The 12,621-nt window shown below is 41.1% G+C and overlaps 2 protein-coding genes across 7 annotated transcripts in view; both read left to right on the forward strand.

Moving 5' to 3' along the window:
- Nucleotides 1–525: 525 nt before the first annotated feature.
- Nucleotides 526–8,765, forward strand: LOC120725391 (cholesterol 24-hydroxylase-like). The gene is made up of 15 exons (XM_040018256.1): nucleotides 526–905; nucleotides 976–1,053; nucleotides 1,338–1,419; nucleotides 2,975–3,048; nucleotides 3,537–3,623; nucleotides 3,705–3,843; nucleotides 3,993–4,103; nucleotides 4,195–4,357; nucleotides 4,555–4,620; nucleotides 5,135–5,207; nucleotides 5,712–5,796; nucleotides 5,881–5,991; nucleotides 7,498–7,586; nucleotides 7,714–7,780; nucleotides 7,868–8,765. Exons 1-15 carry the CDS (start codon nucleotides 757–759, stop codon nucleotides 8,024–8,026), a joined length of 1,533 nt encoding a protein of 510 aa, XP_039874190.1. The 5' UTR covers nucleotides 526–756; the 3' UTR covers nucleotides 8,027–8,765.
- A 126-nt stretch (nucleotides 8,766–8,891) lies between these two features.
- ccdc85cb (coiled-coil domain containing 85C, b) overlaps nucleotides 8,892–12,621 on the forward strand; it is a 48,675-nt gene continuing 44,945 nt past the window's right edge. For 3 of the 6 annotated variants that reach the window (XM_040018260.1, XM_040018262.1, XM_040018263.1), the window contains exons 1-2: nucleotides 8,895–9,371; nucleotides 9,474–10,371. In XM_040018260.1, the coding sequence (XP_039874194.1) occupies nucleotides 9,657–10,371 (715 nt within the window). In that variant the 5' untranslated portion in view covers nucleotides 8,895–9,371; nucleotides 9,474–9,656. Of the gene's footprint in view, nucleotides 9,372–9,473; nucleotides 10,372–12,621 lie in introns of all 6 variants that reach the window. The other 3 variants (XM_040018264.1, XM_040018265.1, XM_040018266.1) reach the window with 2 other exon arrangements.

Genomic DNA, 12,621 nt, shown 5'->3' on the forward strand with positions numbered 1-12,621 from the left:
CAATAATGAATACTGCTTTTTTTTTTTTTTTTTTGGATGATCACTGACTTTAATATTCTCTTTACTTTAATGTAGCTCTGTCATTGCTTTTTCATGACTACAACAGGACTTTTAATGCCTACAACATTAACTCATAATGCTGCCAGCAGTGACACGGGCACCAGCAAAACTAGCCCTTTAAAACCTGAACCATGAAATAACTGCCAGAAATCTTTATTTTTCTGATAATGGAGTGTATGTTGAACCTTTAGACTACATGTATTAAAAAATATTTATATATCAAATTATAATCTGCATATGTGTTTAAATTGTATCACATTTGCTACATTAGCCATATTTTTGCGACTTAGTCATTAAAAATTTGTCATGCAATTTTGTATCATTTTTTTGAGGGTAAATAAAGGTCACACAAATAAAACTCACAACCACATGTATCAAATACGATACGCTTGGCTTTAAAGGGACTGGGATCTATGAGGAGTGCATTGCAGAGGTCCAGCTGAAAAGCCAGGTTTTCTTGTTGCTTTATTTGCAGCTGAACTGGAAGCACTATGGTTTCTGCTTCCTAACATATCGATATTCCTGAAGTTTAAGTGGGATACTGTGATGGAGTGTCGTCTTAATGATCAGAACTGCGTAGGCTACTTCAGTCTGAAGAGTCACTGATAACAGGCTCGCTGCTTTTATCTGGCCGTGGACTTTCTAACTGAAAGGACAACCAGCTTTAACACGGACGTCTCCGGGACATTTTCCAGGATGGCACTTTCCAGCCTGCTTCTGAGCCTGGCTGCTCGGGCACTTACGTTTCTCTTCTTTCTGCTCGTCATTGCGTTTCTTGGCTACTGCTTGTACATTAAATACATTCATATGAAGTATGACCACATCCCCGGGCCGCCGAGGGACAGGTAGGAAAGGTCGTCGGCTGAAGCAGTTATGCGGACGTTACTTGAGAGTAACTCGCTGTTTCCTCCTCAGTTTTTTCTTCGGACACTCACCAACGATGTTGAAGGCGATGAAAAATGACGGATTTATACACGACAGATTTCTGGAGTGGTAAGTTTAGCGCAAACAAAGTTTTTATGCAGAAAACAACAACACGTCAAGCCATTAAGCTAACACAATATGTAGGTCAGTGTTTGGGACTGCTGCCAGCCAATGCTAGCTAGCCTGGCTGTATTGAACTGAATGCAGTTTCCTTTTTCACAGCATATTTTGCCGCTAATTGCCTGTTAATTTCTGCCTATATAACAAATACATTGCAGTACTTACTGTACTCTTTGTATTACAGTATTAATATCATACGCCTTTAAAAGATCTAATTAAGATGTCACCTGCAGGGCCGAGAAGTATGGACCTGTTTACAGGATAAATGTGCTTCACTACGTTTCACTGTGTACGTACTGTCCAGAGGCCACCAAGGTAAACACTTGTCACCTGACTGTTTTCACATCAGTAGGGGAGACCGGGGATAGTTGTAACATTTTTGACATTTCTGTCTGTAAATTGGAGCTCTTTTAAGGTAGTGGATTCAAAATGTAATGCAAAGTATTTACATGTCTCTGCTATTAAATAGTGCAGCTATTTTCTCTGCAGCACAATTACCCATTGCATGGTATGGTCTCAAACACAAAGAGTGAAATGTTACAATTAACCCCATAGTCTGGGTTAGTTGTAACATATCCTGGGGTGAAATGTAACACAATGAAATAAGGGTACTAACAAAACATTAACATGTAATCTTTGTTTATTCAACACATGAATGCACTTAGAGCCATTTATGTAGCTGTGTGTGTGACAGAATGCAGAAATCTAGCTTTTGAACATATTCCAACCCCCCAAAAAGACAAATTATGGAATTTTCTGCAACTGAATATTTCATTAATTTTGGTTGGTCTTCCTTGAGTTTGGCCTCATTGGCTCAGTGGGCATTATAACCTACAACTCTTGCACCAATTTTGAACATAACAATGAAGGTGAAAAAATGTAGTTGTTCACCAGCATCGCAATTCCATTACTTTTTATCATGGCTTACCTTGGTGTGCTTTGCAAAGTGCTTCAGAAAGATGAGGAAATCTGTTTCTTGCACCCATCCTGATTTATTTCCACTACCAGTACTTCCTACTGGTCCATCTCTGACACAGTGGTCTGCATAATGTATGTGTGGGGAACACAAACAGTGGAGGAATTGTGTTGCCAGTGGCATTAACCGCATATACAAAAGCGACCAGTGAACCTCTCTCTGCTGATGTCGTTGCCCCAACTTGTTTAATATAAGTTAAAGTAATAGTGTGGCAAGTTGTAACATCTGCATTATTGTTACATCTAACCCAGACTGTTGCTGTTACAACTGACCCAGACTCCTATAGCCATGAACTCGCTAACATTACAGCCAACGGCTAAAACATTAGCACTAAAGACCTAACCAGAATATATCCCCATTGACATACAAATAACATAATTCAAGTTTGATGAGCTTAACTGCAAAGCAGATAATGCTATTAGAAATTGAAATAAAGTAGAAAAACTTACTTTTTGGCATACAAATTACTTTTTTTGGTGTTAAATGTGCTGATTTTTCACATGTGATAGCAGAACTGAATTGGGCATGCACAGGATGAGTCACATCATTTGAAACTTAGCCCTGATTGGAGAAATTGGAAGTGTTACAACTGACCCACGTTACAACTATCCCCGGTCTCCCCTACACAGGTGTCATTAATAAAGGGTCTATTTCTGTAAATCTGTGAATTATTGTGATTAGCAGTACCTGTGTATCTCTGCTGTTTCAGTTTAAAATGACTACAGTGCAACAAACCTGTTGTGTGTGAAAGTGCACCCATCAATCCTGTTGGCAGAGGTCCCTGCTAATAAACAGTGCCAGCTACTGGCCTTTTGGGGACTTGTTCACATTTAAAGCCCTCTTCTTCTTCTTCTTCTTTGTCAGACTTTTGTGTCATTTTGTTTCTGGTTTCAGGAAATCCTGATGTCCCCAAAGTACCTTAAAGAGAAGTCTGTCTATAAAAGACTCTTCTACCTGTTTGGTCAAAGGTGATGTATCAGATTATCTGAGTCACTTTATTGTAGTTATGTGTACATACCTTATTAGTCATAATGAATAGAACTTGATAGTATTTCCATGTTGTGATACTCTCCTTGCGTCACATCTTAGCATTTTATTTAACTCCTGACCTCAGTGATCATATTACAGGAGCCATGTATGAATTTCTGATGATGACATTTTCATGCTGTCTATCGTAATTTTTAACAGTGATGTTTGCAGGGTTGTTGTTTTGAAACTCATTGCATAATACTTTTGTGGTTGGTTGGGACAGTGTTGATTGCCAGTATCAGGCACCTGCCCGCCTGGCAGGAGAGAGGGTGAATGTGTTGCTATAATTTGTTTAATGTTTTTATTATTTCTTTATTGTCACTGAGTTTTGGATTCTTTTGCCCCTCAGCGACTTTTAGTTTGTTCTTGAAGTCACTACACAGATTTTTTTTTTTTTTTTTAAATCATTGTCTTAACTGTCTTCAAGGTTTTTAGGTGATGGTCTGATAACAGCACGGGATCATGAGCGGTGGTACAAACAGCGACGCATCATGGACCCTGCGTTCAGCAGCCTGTGAGTTATGAAATTATAATAATGAACAGCGACTAATCCTTTAGTCGCTGTTCCTCTGTATCAAACTTTTGTTTTTTCCAGGTATCTGAGAGGTCTAATGGGAACCTTCAATGAGACAGCAGAGAAACTGATGGATAAACTTGCAGAGCTTGCTGACAATAAAACAGAAGCTAATATGCTCCATCTCATCAACTGTGTCACCCTGGATGTTATTACTAAGGTTTTTAGAGCTTCCTTAACATGCTGGTTTTTTTCTTAATACTGAAGAATAAAAAATATGTTTATTCTAACTTTTCTAACTTTTTATAAAGGCTACAATCATGTTCTAAGCGTGAGTGAATTGCTGTGCATGTCTTATCTTGATAACAGGTTGCCTTTGGGGTGGACTTGGACCTCTTGAAGAATAGTTCACCTTTCCCTAAAGCCATTGAGACATGTCTGAAAGGAATGATTACCTACCTTAGAGACATATTTTTTGAGGTATTACTTCAGCGTTTGTTGTTATGAAGTATGTCTGCCAACAACATTGTTATCAGAATGACAGGCTAAACCCTTCAGTCTGCCATTCCAGTACAATCCAAAGAACAGACGAAACGTTAATGAGGTGAGGGAAGCGTGCCGCCTGCTCCGTACAACTGGAGCCAAGTGGATCAGTGAGAGAAAGACCGCCATGCAAAACGGTGACGAGGTCCCCAAAGACATCCTGACACAAATCATCAAAACTGCAAGCCAAGGTTGGAGTTCCCAAATTTCACATTAGACTAGACTAGAGCAATATTTTACTGTCTTTGTGATGAGACAAAGTGAATAGAACAAATGTGACCCACAGTTTTTGATGCCTTCTCAGTTCGGTGCATGTGGTTTGTAAGTAATGTTGGAAACCAGGAGAAGTTAAATATCGATGTATCTGTCCATTCTCTCCTCATTTCAGAGGAAAACATGACTGAAGAAGATGAAGAATTTATGCTGGACAATTTTGTGACATTTTTCATTGCAGGTGAGTCTCTGTTGTTTCAGCTTTGATGTGTGAAATGCAGCTGGAAGCTCCTTTGTAGCGTCAGACGAAGCTCACTGCACTGAAGAGTGTGTTTTATTTTCAGTTTTACACAATATGGCCACTGTTGTCTGTGAATTGTTGTCACGTGTTCACTTAGCATGGACAAAACTGTCCTTTCTTATCCAGAGGGGCTGCATAATATCTGCACACACACACTGTGTCACACAACTCTAGTTCCTGTGTTACTGACTGTTTGTCTCAAATGTAAAAAAAATACATATTTATTACTCTTTTCAATCTTTATTTGTGACCGGGACGATTACATTTACAAATGAATAAAATATCAATCAAGAAAAAGAAACATATGATCTGTTTTTGTTACATAATGATATTATTGATTTTGAGTTAACTAGGCTTTTTAAGACTCAAAGAGTTGTGATGTAGAAATTAGGATTACAACTTCTTGATTGAGGTAATATTCTGACGCATTATTGACAAACTGGCAACATTTTAGGCCAAGAAACAACAGCCAATCAACTGGGTTTTTGCATCATGGCGCTTGGAAGACATCCTGAAATACTGGAGAAGTAAGAAGTCAAACAGAACTCAACAATTTACACTTTCTATTTACAACTTTCTATATCTTTGCATGAATATAACCTGAAACATCATCTGATTGAACCTATAAGTAAAGATGACTTAAAAAAGTCTGTGAGATCTTCAGAAATCTTCTTGCCGTGACACACTTGTTGTACAGTCAGTCTGATAGATCCAGTTCTTACAATCAGTGTGTGCCTCAGATCTGACTGTCAACCCGTTGTGTGAAAACAACTTCTTCTAATTTGATCCATCCAAATATCAAACATCAAAAATATTCCCAATCCTGAGATTATATAAATCTCAAGCCCACAGACATTTATATAGATGTGCATTTTTCTCTATAAAAAATGTAGTTTTACATCTGTTTCTACATATTTACTCCTATGACCTGTGTTAACCTCTAAAGATGATTTAGGTAATATTTCTGCAGTTATAACTGTGTAATATATAGAGTGAGTTTTGGTTTTCTAAATTGTATTTTTATTTTTTAGAGCAAAGAAAGAGGTCGATGATGTCATTGGGATGAAACGTGACATAAGCTATGACGACTTAGGAGAGCTGGTCTACCTGTCACAGGTACATGTGGTAAATTTAGTTATTCATTTATTTATTTTAATAACTCACCCAAAGTGTGCACTTCTCATTGTAACCTTCCTTCAGGTGTTAAAAGAGACTCTAAGAATTTACCCCCCAGCTCCGGGCACGTCTCGTGATGTTGCTGAAGACATGGTGATTGACGGTATCCACATACCCGGGGGATTTAGCGTTGTTGTGAGTCATTTTCTTTTTCATATGTTTGTAAGTCTAAATGATAACTACATACTAAAGACAACAAATATATGAAGCAAGATATATGGAGTTATGTAGCGAAGAAAAAAAGATAAATAACTCTAAATATGTTTTATAGAGTCCTTCAAGTCCCTTAACTTTGTTGACAGTGCTGTAAACTCTTGGCCTTCTCTCAATGAGCTTCATGATGTAGGGACATGAAGTGGTTTCAATTCACAGGTCTGCCTTGTCAGGGTTCATTTGTGGTATTTCTCTCCGCCTCAATAGAGTTGGGATAATCAGTTGTGTTGTGCAGAAGTCAGGTTGGTACACAGCTGACAGCCCTGATCTGATTGGTTCTCGCCATAATATGAAATCTAAGTAAAGAAAAAATGACAGTCCTTCATTATTTTAAGAACTGAAAGTCAGTCTGGAAAATTGCTTAAACTTTGGGGACACATTCAAAGATCAGCAAGTGCTACGACGAGACTGACTCACATGAGAACGGCACCAGGAAAGGAAGACCAAGAGTCGCCTCTGCTGCTGAGGATAAACTCATCCATGTCACCAGCCTCAGAATTAGCAAGTTAACAGCAGCTCAGATTAGAGCTCAGATAGATGCACACAGAGTTCCAGTAGCAGACACATCTCTACATCAACTGTTCAGAGGAGACTGTGAATCAGGCCTTTATGGTCAAATAGCTGCTAAGAAACCATGACTAAGGAAAAGCAACAAGCAGAAGAAATTTATTTGGGCCAAGAAACACAACGAATGGACATCAGACCAGTGAAAATCTGTGCTTTGGTCTGATGAGTGCAAATTTGAGATCTTTGGTTCCACCTGCTGTGTCTTTGTGTGATGCACAAAATGTAACCGGATGGTCTCTACATGAATGGTTCCCACCATGAAGTATGGAGGAGGAGGTGTGGTGGTGTGGGGGATTTATTCAGAATTGAAGGCACACTGAACCCCAAACACACCTCCAGGCTGTGTAAGGGCTATTTGACTAAGAAGGAGAGTGATGGAGTGCTGCACCAGATGTCACCTGACTAATGGAGATGGTTTGGGATGAGATGGACCGCAGAGTGAAGGCAAGAGAGTCAACAAGTGCTCAGCATCTCTGGGAACTCCTTCAAGACTGTTGGAAAAACATTTCAGGCGATAACTTCAAGAAGCTCATTGAGAGAATGCAAAGGGTGGCTATTTGGAAGAATCTAAAATATAAAACATGTTTTGAGTTATTTCACTTTTTTTTTTTTTTACTACATAATGCCATATGTGTTGATTCACAGTTTTGATGTGTTCAGTGAGAATCTGCAGTGTAAATAGTCATGAAAAAAAGAAAACCCATAATAAAGAAAATAAGAAGATATGTCCAAACCTTTGACTGGTAGCGTATGTATAAACAAAACTGTCACAAAGTTGCCAGAAAAACATAAAAAATGAGGTCTTATTCAAGCAAGAACAAATACATTTATGGTTAAAATGTGAAATATTTTCCTATTTAGTTCAGCTCCTATGTGAGCGGGAGACTGGAGAGATTCTTCAAGGATCCACTGAGATTTGATCCAGACAGATTTCACCCAGATGCTCCCAAGTAAGAAAAACACTGTTTCACCATGCTGACTTTATTACGTTTCATGTTTGCACACACTTTATTATCTCAGACTAAATGAGTGAAACGGTTCACAGTAACTGAGGCTGTCTCTCGTCTGTTCAACAAGGCCTTATTACTGCTACTACCCCTTTGCCCTCGGTCCTCGCTCGTGTCTGGGACAGAACTTTGCTCAGGTGAGGATGACAGCGTAAGTCAACATGAAGACCCGCTCGCCTATAAACACACTGACTCATCTCTGTGGGCGCTGTTGTGTTTTTTAGATGGAGGCTAAAGTGGTGATGGCCAAACTGCTCCAGAGGTTTGACTTCACTCTCGCTCCGGGACAGACCTTTGACATCCTGGATGCTGGCACACTCAGACCAAAGAGTGGAGTGTTGTGCACTTTGAGTCACAGGGATTACAAAAATAAAGGATCTTAAAGGACTTTACATAAAAAGAAATCATAGTGGTCTGTAGGGTAAAACTGTGTTGATCTACTCCTACCTAAAAGCTGTGTTTAAAAAAAATAAATCGTTATAATAAAAACAGTATCAGATATGAATTACATGGTAAAGCGAAATGAAATGATGGTGATAATTATTTTTTTCATTACAATATAATTAAATTTTTTTGAGGGGGACAGCTGGGTTAAATACCATTTGCACTTGTTTCCTTAATCATGCACAAACTCGTCATATAGCGGTGTGTAGTGTCTTTTTTTTTTCATAACCACAAACCTCTTTGTGCCTACAACACTAATATGTGTGTAAATGGAAATCATTTGGAAACAAGCGTGTTTTATATTTCTGTACCCGATTTGCTGTCTTAATGCCTTTACGGACAGTGTCCACATGGGGGCGCTGAGATCTTGCAGAGATCTCTGACTTTTAAAAAGCTGTTTAAATTCAATGTTCAGAAAAAGAACTCTCCCAGAAGTTGTCTCTGGTTTAAACACAGATGGTAATATTTTTTTTAATCTTTAATCAAATATGCATGTAGCTACAGCCTACTGTCATAGGTTAAAGTATTTTTGATTTTTAACTAAATGAATATTTTGGGGCTTCATTTCAGTAAACCAGCCCAGCTTTTTAATGCTCAAGTATTGTCAACGAAATCACGGCCATTAAAAGCACACAATACATCTGTGCTTCATTTAACAATAAAAAATAAAAGTCATGAGGCGTAGTCTGATTTTTCTTCTTTAATGAATCCAGTGTGTTTTTACGGCGAGCGCGTCCTCCTGTACCTTTAAGAAGGCCGAGCCTGAGCTCTGCGAGGCTGCGCCGCACTTTTTCATCTACCTGCTGCCCACTTCTCTCGCGCGTCTTGATTGGTCGTCTCGAGCTGAATCCTCTTGAATGATTTCAAACCCGAGTGTTTGGACAAGAGGGAGGAGAGAGGCGGGGGGTCCACTGATAATTCCGAGGCTGCTGGGTGGAAAGGATTGAGTCGTCCGTCCACTATCACACCGCCTCACTGAAGACGCTTTTATCCGAGGAGACGGTGAAACACGTCCAAGAGGACTTTTCTTATAGGTTGCGCGTTTTACTCGAACATTCGCTGTTTTGCGCGAAATTAGGTTGAATTCACCTAAACATAAAGGAAGAAGCTGGCGGATTTCACGTTTTCCATCATGTGAATGTTGTGATGTCCAGCAGAGACGGTGTACACTGTTACGGGTCGCTGTGTTTTTGCCGATAGGACTCGGTGATCGGAAATCCCTGATAATCGATTTTATATCGCTTGTTTGTTTCTGACCGACTGTGACCACCAACTGTTGTTCCTGTGAGTATTTTTTATTTATTTTACCAGATCAGTGGTGTCATTTCTTTAAAAGCTCGGGTTGTGGAAGCATCACAGTCATATTTGTGTTGTTTATTCTTTCAGTTTTATTATCGGCCTGTTGAAGATCAGGGCATTATCGATACTTTTCTGATTTTTTTTCTCCCCTTTTTGGACAATGTATTCATTTTTTAACACGATTCCGCAATTGAGGTTAGGTTAGTGAGTTTCTGAGAGTTCATTTTAAGCAGCTGCATAAACGAACTGAGACTCGCAGCCGCCACAGTCATGGCTAAAAATCCGTCCGAGGGGCCGAAGGATGACCTGAGCCAGCTGACGGACGACGAGCTGCTGCGGTGCAGCAAAGAGGAGCTGGTTAGGAAATTAAGGAGGGTTGACGGCGAGAAAATGAACTTGATGATCGAGCATGGCAACATGATGAAGGACATTAACCGGCGGCTGCAGGTGCACCTTCATGAAATCCGGAACCTGAAGGAGATCAACCAGAAGCTCCAAGATGACAACCACGAGCTCCGGGAACTCTGCTGCTTCCTGGACGACGACCGACAGAAGGGCAAGAAGCTGTCCCGGGAGTGGCAGCGTTTCGGCCGCTACACAGCCAGCGCCATGTGGAAGGAGGTGGGCACCTACATGATGAAGCTCAAGGAGCTGGAGGCCAACCAGGAGACTGTGCTGAGGGAGAACTCTGAACTGAAGGAGATCATCCTCATGCTGGATGAAGAGAGGAATGGGGCAGGGTCCCGGAGCTCCATAGATAGTCAGTCCAGCTTGACCAACCTGAACGGGGGCACCAGCACGGTCAGGGATGTTGGAGATGGGAGTAGCACGTCCAGCACAGGAAGTGCCGGTAGCCCCGATCACCACAATCACAACCACATGCACAAGCCCTCAGAGAACGGTAAGATGGGGACCACGATAAGAAGATCCATGGATGACCTGTCAGCGCCACATCATCACAGAAGCATCCCCAATGGACTGAATGGTGAGTACATGCACTTGTAAACACACCTGGATGCCACAGTCATCATGCACGCCCCACATTATGGGGTTTCTGTAGGGAAGTAGAGCAGTCGTCAACTAATCGGAATCTAAAAGTTCCTAAATAAAAACTTTGGTCCAATTCTTTCTTAAAACCATAGGTGTCAAACTCTGGCCCGCTGGCCAAATTTGGCCCGCAGCCTAATTACATTTGCCCCTCGAAGCCATACCAAGTTATTATTAGAGCTGGCCTACTGGTATTATACAGCTAATATATATTGTTTAGTATTAAGCTTTGCTTGTTCCATATTCAGTTTTTCAGCAAAACTTGTTTGAGTCCATAAGAAGAGATTCATTCTTAAATCTGGAGGAGATTTATTTTTCAATAAATATTAATGTTAGCCCGCGACCTTGTTCCAGTTTTGAATTTTGGCCCACTGTGTATTTGAGTTTGACACCCCTGCTTTAAACAATGGGGAATTGGCCCTTACACCTGTATTCCTGGGCTCTGCTGCTAATAGAGACACACTGTGTAGTTACTGCGCGTATGTGCTTGCTGTGGCCGCATATGCTGATCAGAACTGTTGGGATGGATTAACACCCATGGGGTCTTGGCTTAACCTCACTGTAAAGTCTTGATTGGGGTGATTATGAAACACACAGCATCTCCTAAGTGGCCTTTTCAGCCCCCACGCCAACCTGTCATTTATGTCTGCACTGATTTGGGTCACTGCACTTGTGCTTCTCAGTGAAGGAGACTTATCTTAATAGCTTTCAAAAGGGGATCAAGCAGATTGATTTTTTTTTTTTTTTTTCCTCCTTGGGGTTGTTCACTGATTATCTTTGTTGTCTCTGGCTGTGGGAGAGGACTCATATCTGCTTAGGGCCCCTGTTTGAAATGCGTGGCTTGGGACCAGAAGTCAATGTCCCTGTTTTTAAGACCTAAATACATGACTGAAAGCTGCAAGTGGGGATGAAAAAGCCATGATGGAACAGGAGGACACTAAGCCTCGTTTAGCAAGCACACGGGCTCATAACCCACTGTGATCTGTTTTGTGAGAGGAATAAAGTCTGTTTCACGTGTGTGTGTTTGAGGGGGGGGGTTGGACCTTATTTTACCCCGATTTACAAGGACAGGGCAACCGCAGCAGAATTTAGGCTCAAAGCAAGCAGCTTCAAATCAGATCACACCGGTCACATGTTATCCATTGGCCATTCCTGGAATTGTGCGCTGAGAAAACCGTGAAGGTAACATAATATAAAAGAATGGTTGCATGCACGAGGGGCTCTTAATCCGCAAACACACACGCACGTATACTCGCACAACACGCAACATTTTGGTCTGCGCTCTGCTGTTATTATGTAACATCCACATTGTGTCTGCGGCAGCTTAGCGCCTCTCTCAGCCTTTATGTGCGAGTGTGTGTGTGTGACATTGTGCGCCCCTGAGTCTCGGGCTCTGTGTGTTCATCACTGACAATGATGTACACATTTCTAACAATACGCTGGCATGGGAAAGGGCCGCCTCATTTGAGAGGTTTATTATCTCATTGTTAAAACCTATGCATTTGTAATGAGACTGACGCTGCGTCGTCCCAAACAACCCTGAGAATCGCAAATTATCCTTGTGCTGTAAACAGCGCGAGTCTGGTAAGTAACAGAACAGCTATTGACATTTCCTAACATGTCAGGAAAAAGCAAGGCTACTCTCATAGGAAGCTGTTATTTACACACGCTAGATTGCTTTACCCAGAAGCGTGCCGGTCGAGCAGGTGTTTCATCGCTTCCACCCCGAGTAAATAATTCTTAAAACCTTGCTCGAATAGCAGCCTGGCTACCTGTTACATGCCAGAGCGAGGCTGAGGGGAGGGTGAGTAGAACGGGCTTCTTCACCGGCACAGATTTAGTCAGTTGGCTGGTTGAAATCCGAGTGGAGTGGCCATCTTTGCGAGGTCAGATCTGGACGTGGTGTGAGGTCTGCAGAGTGGCTTTTTATTTAATGCTGTCCAAATGCCAGTGGCTCCCCTGGGCATTTAGGAGACAAGCTCGAGGATTGCTGCACAAGTGCTAAATGAACAGCATCTGTCAGCTTGCCAGACACACACACACACACACACACACACACACACACACACACACACACACACACACACACACACACACACACACACACACACAGAGAAAACAAAAAGAAGAGATTTTTTTTGTGTGTCTAAAACGAACAACTTTCTTTTTTTAGCTAAGTTGCCTTAAA

Source organism: Simochromis diagramma, unplaced genomic scaffold (assembly GCF_900408965.1).
Source record: "Simochromis diagramma unplaced genomic scaffold, fSimDia1.1 OVJJ01000802.1, whole genome shotgun sequence".
Taxonomy (NCBI): Eukaryota; Metazoa; Chordata; class Actinopteri; order Cichliformes; family Cichlidae; genus Simochromis; species Simochromis diagramma.

Coding starts and splice junctions, on each gene's coding strand:
- LOC120725391 (XM_040018256.1), top strand. CDS start 757: ATGGCACTTTCCAGCCTGCTTCTGAGCCTGGCTGCTCGGGCACTTACG. Junction 3,049..3,536: donor TTCTACCTGTTTGGTCAAAG/GTGATGTATCAG, acceptor ACTGTCTTCAAG/GTTTTTAGGTGATGGTCTGA. Junction 7,587..7,713: donor TTTCACCCAGATGCTCCCAA/GTAAGAAAAACA, acceptor CTGTTCAACAAG/GCCTTATTACTGCTACTACC.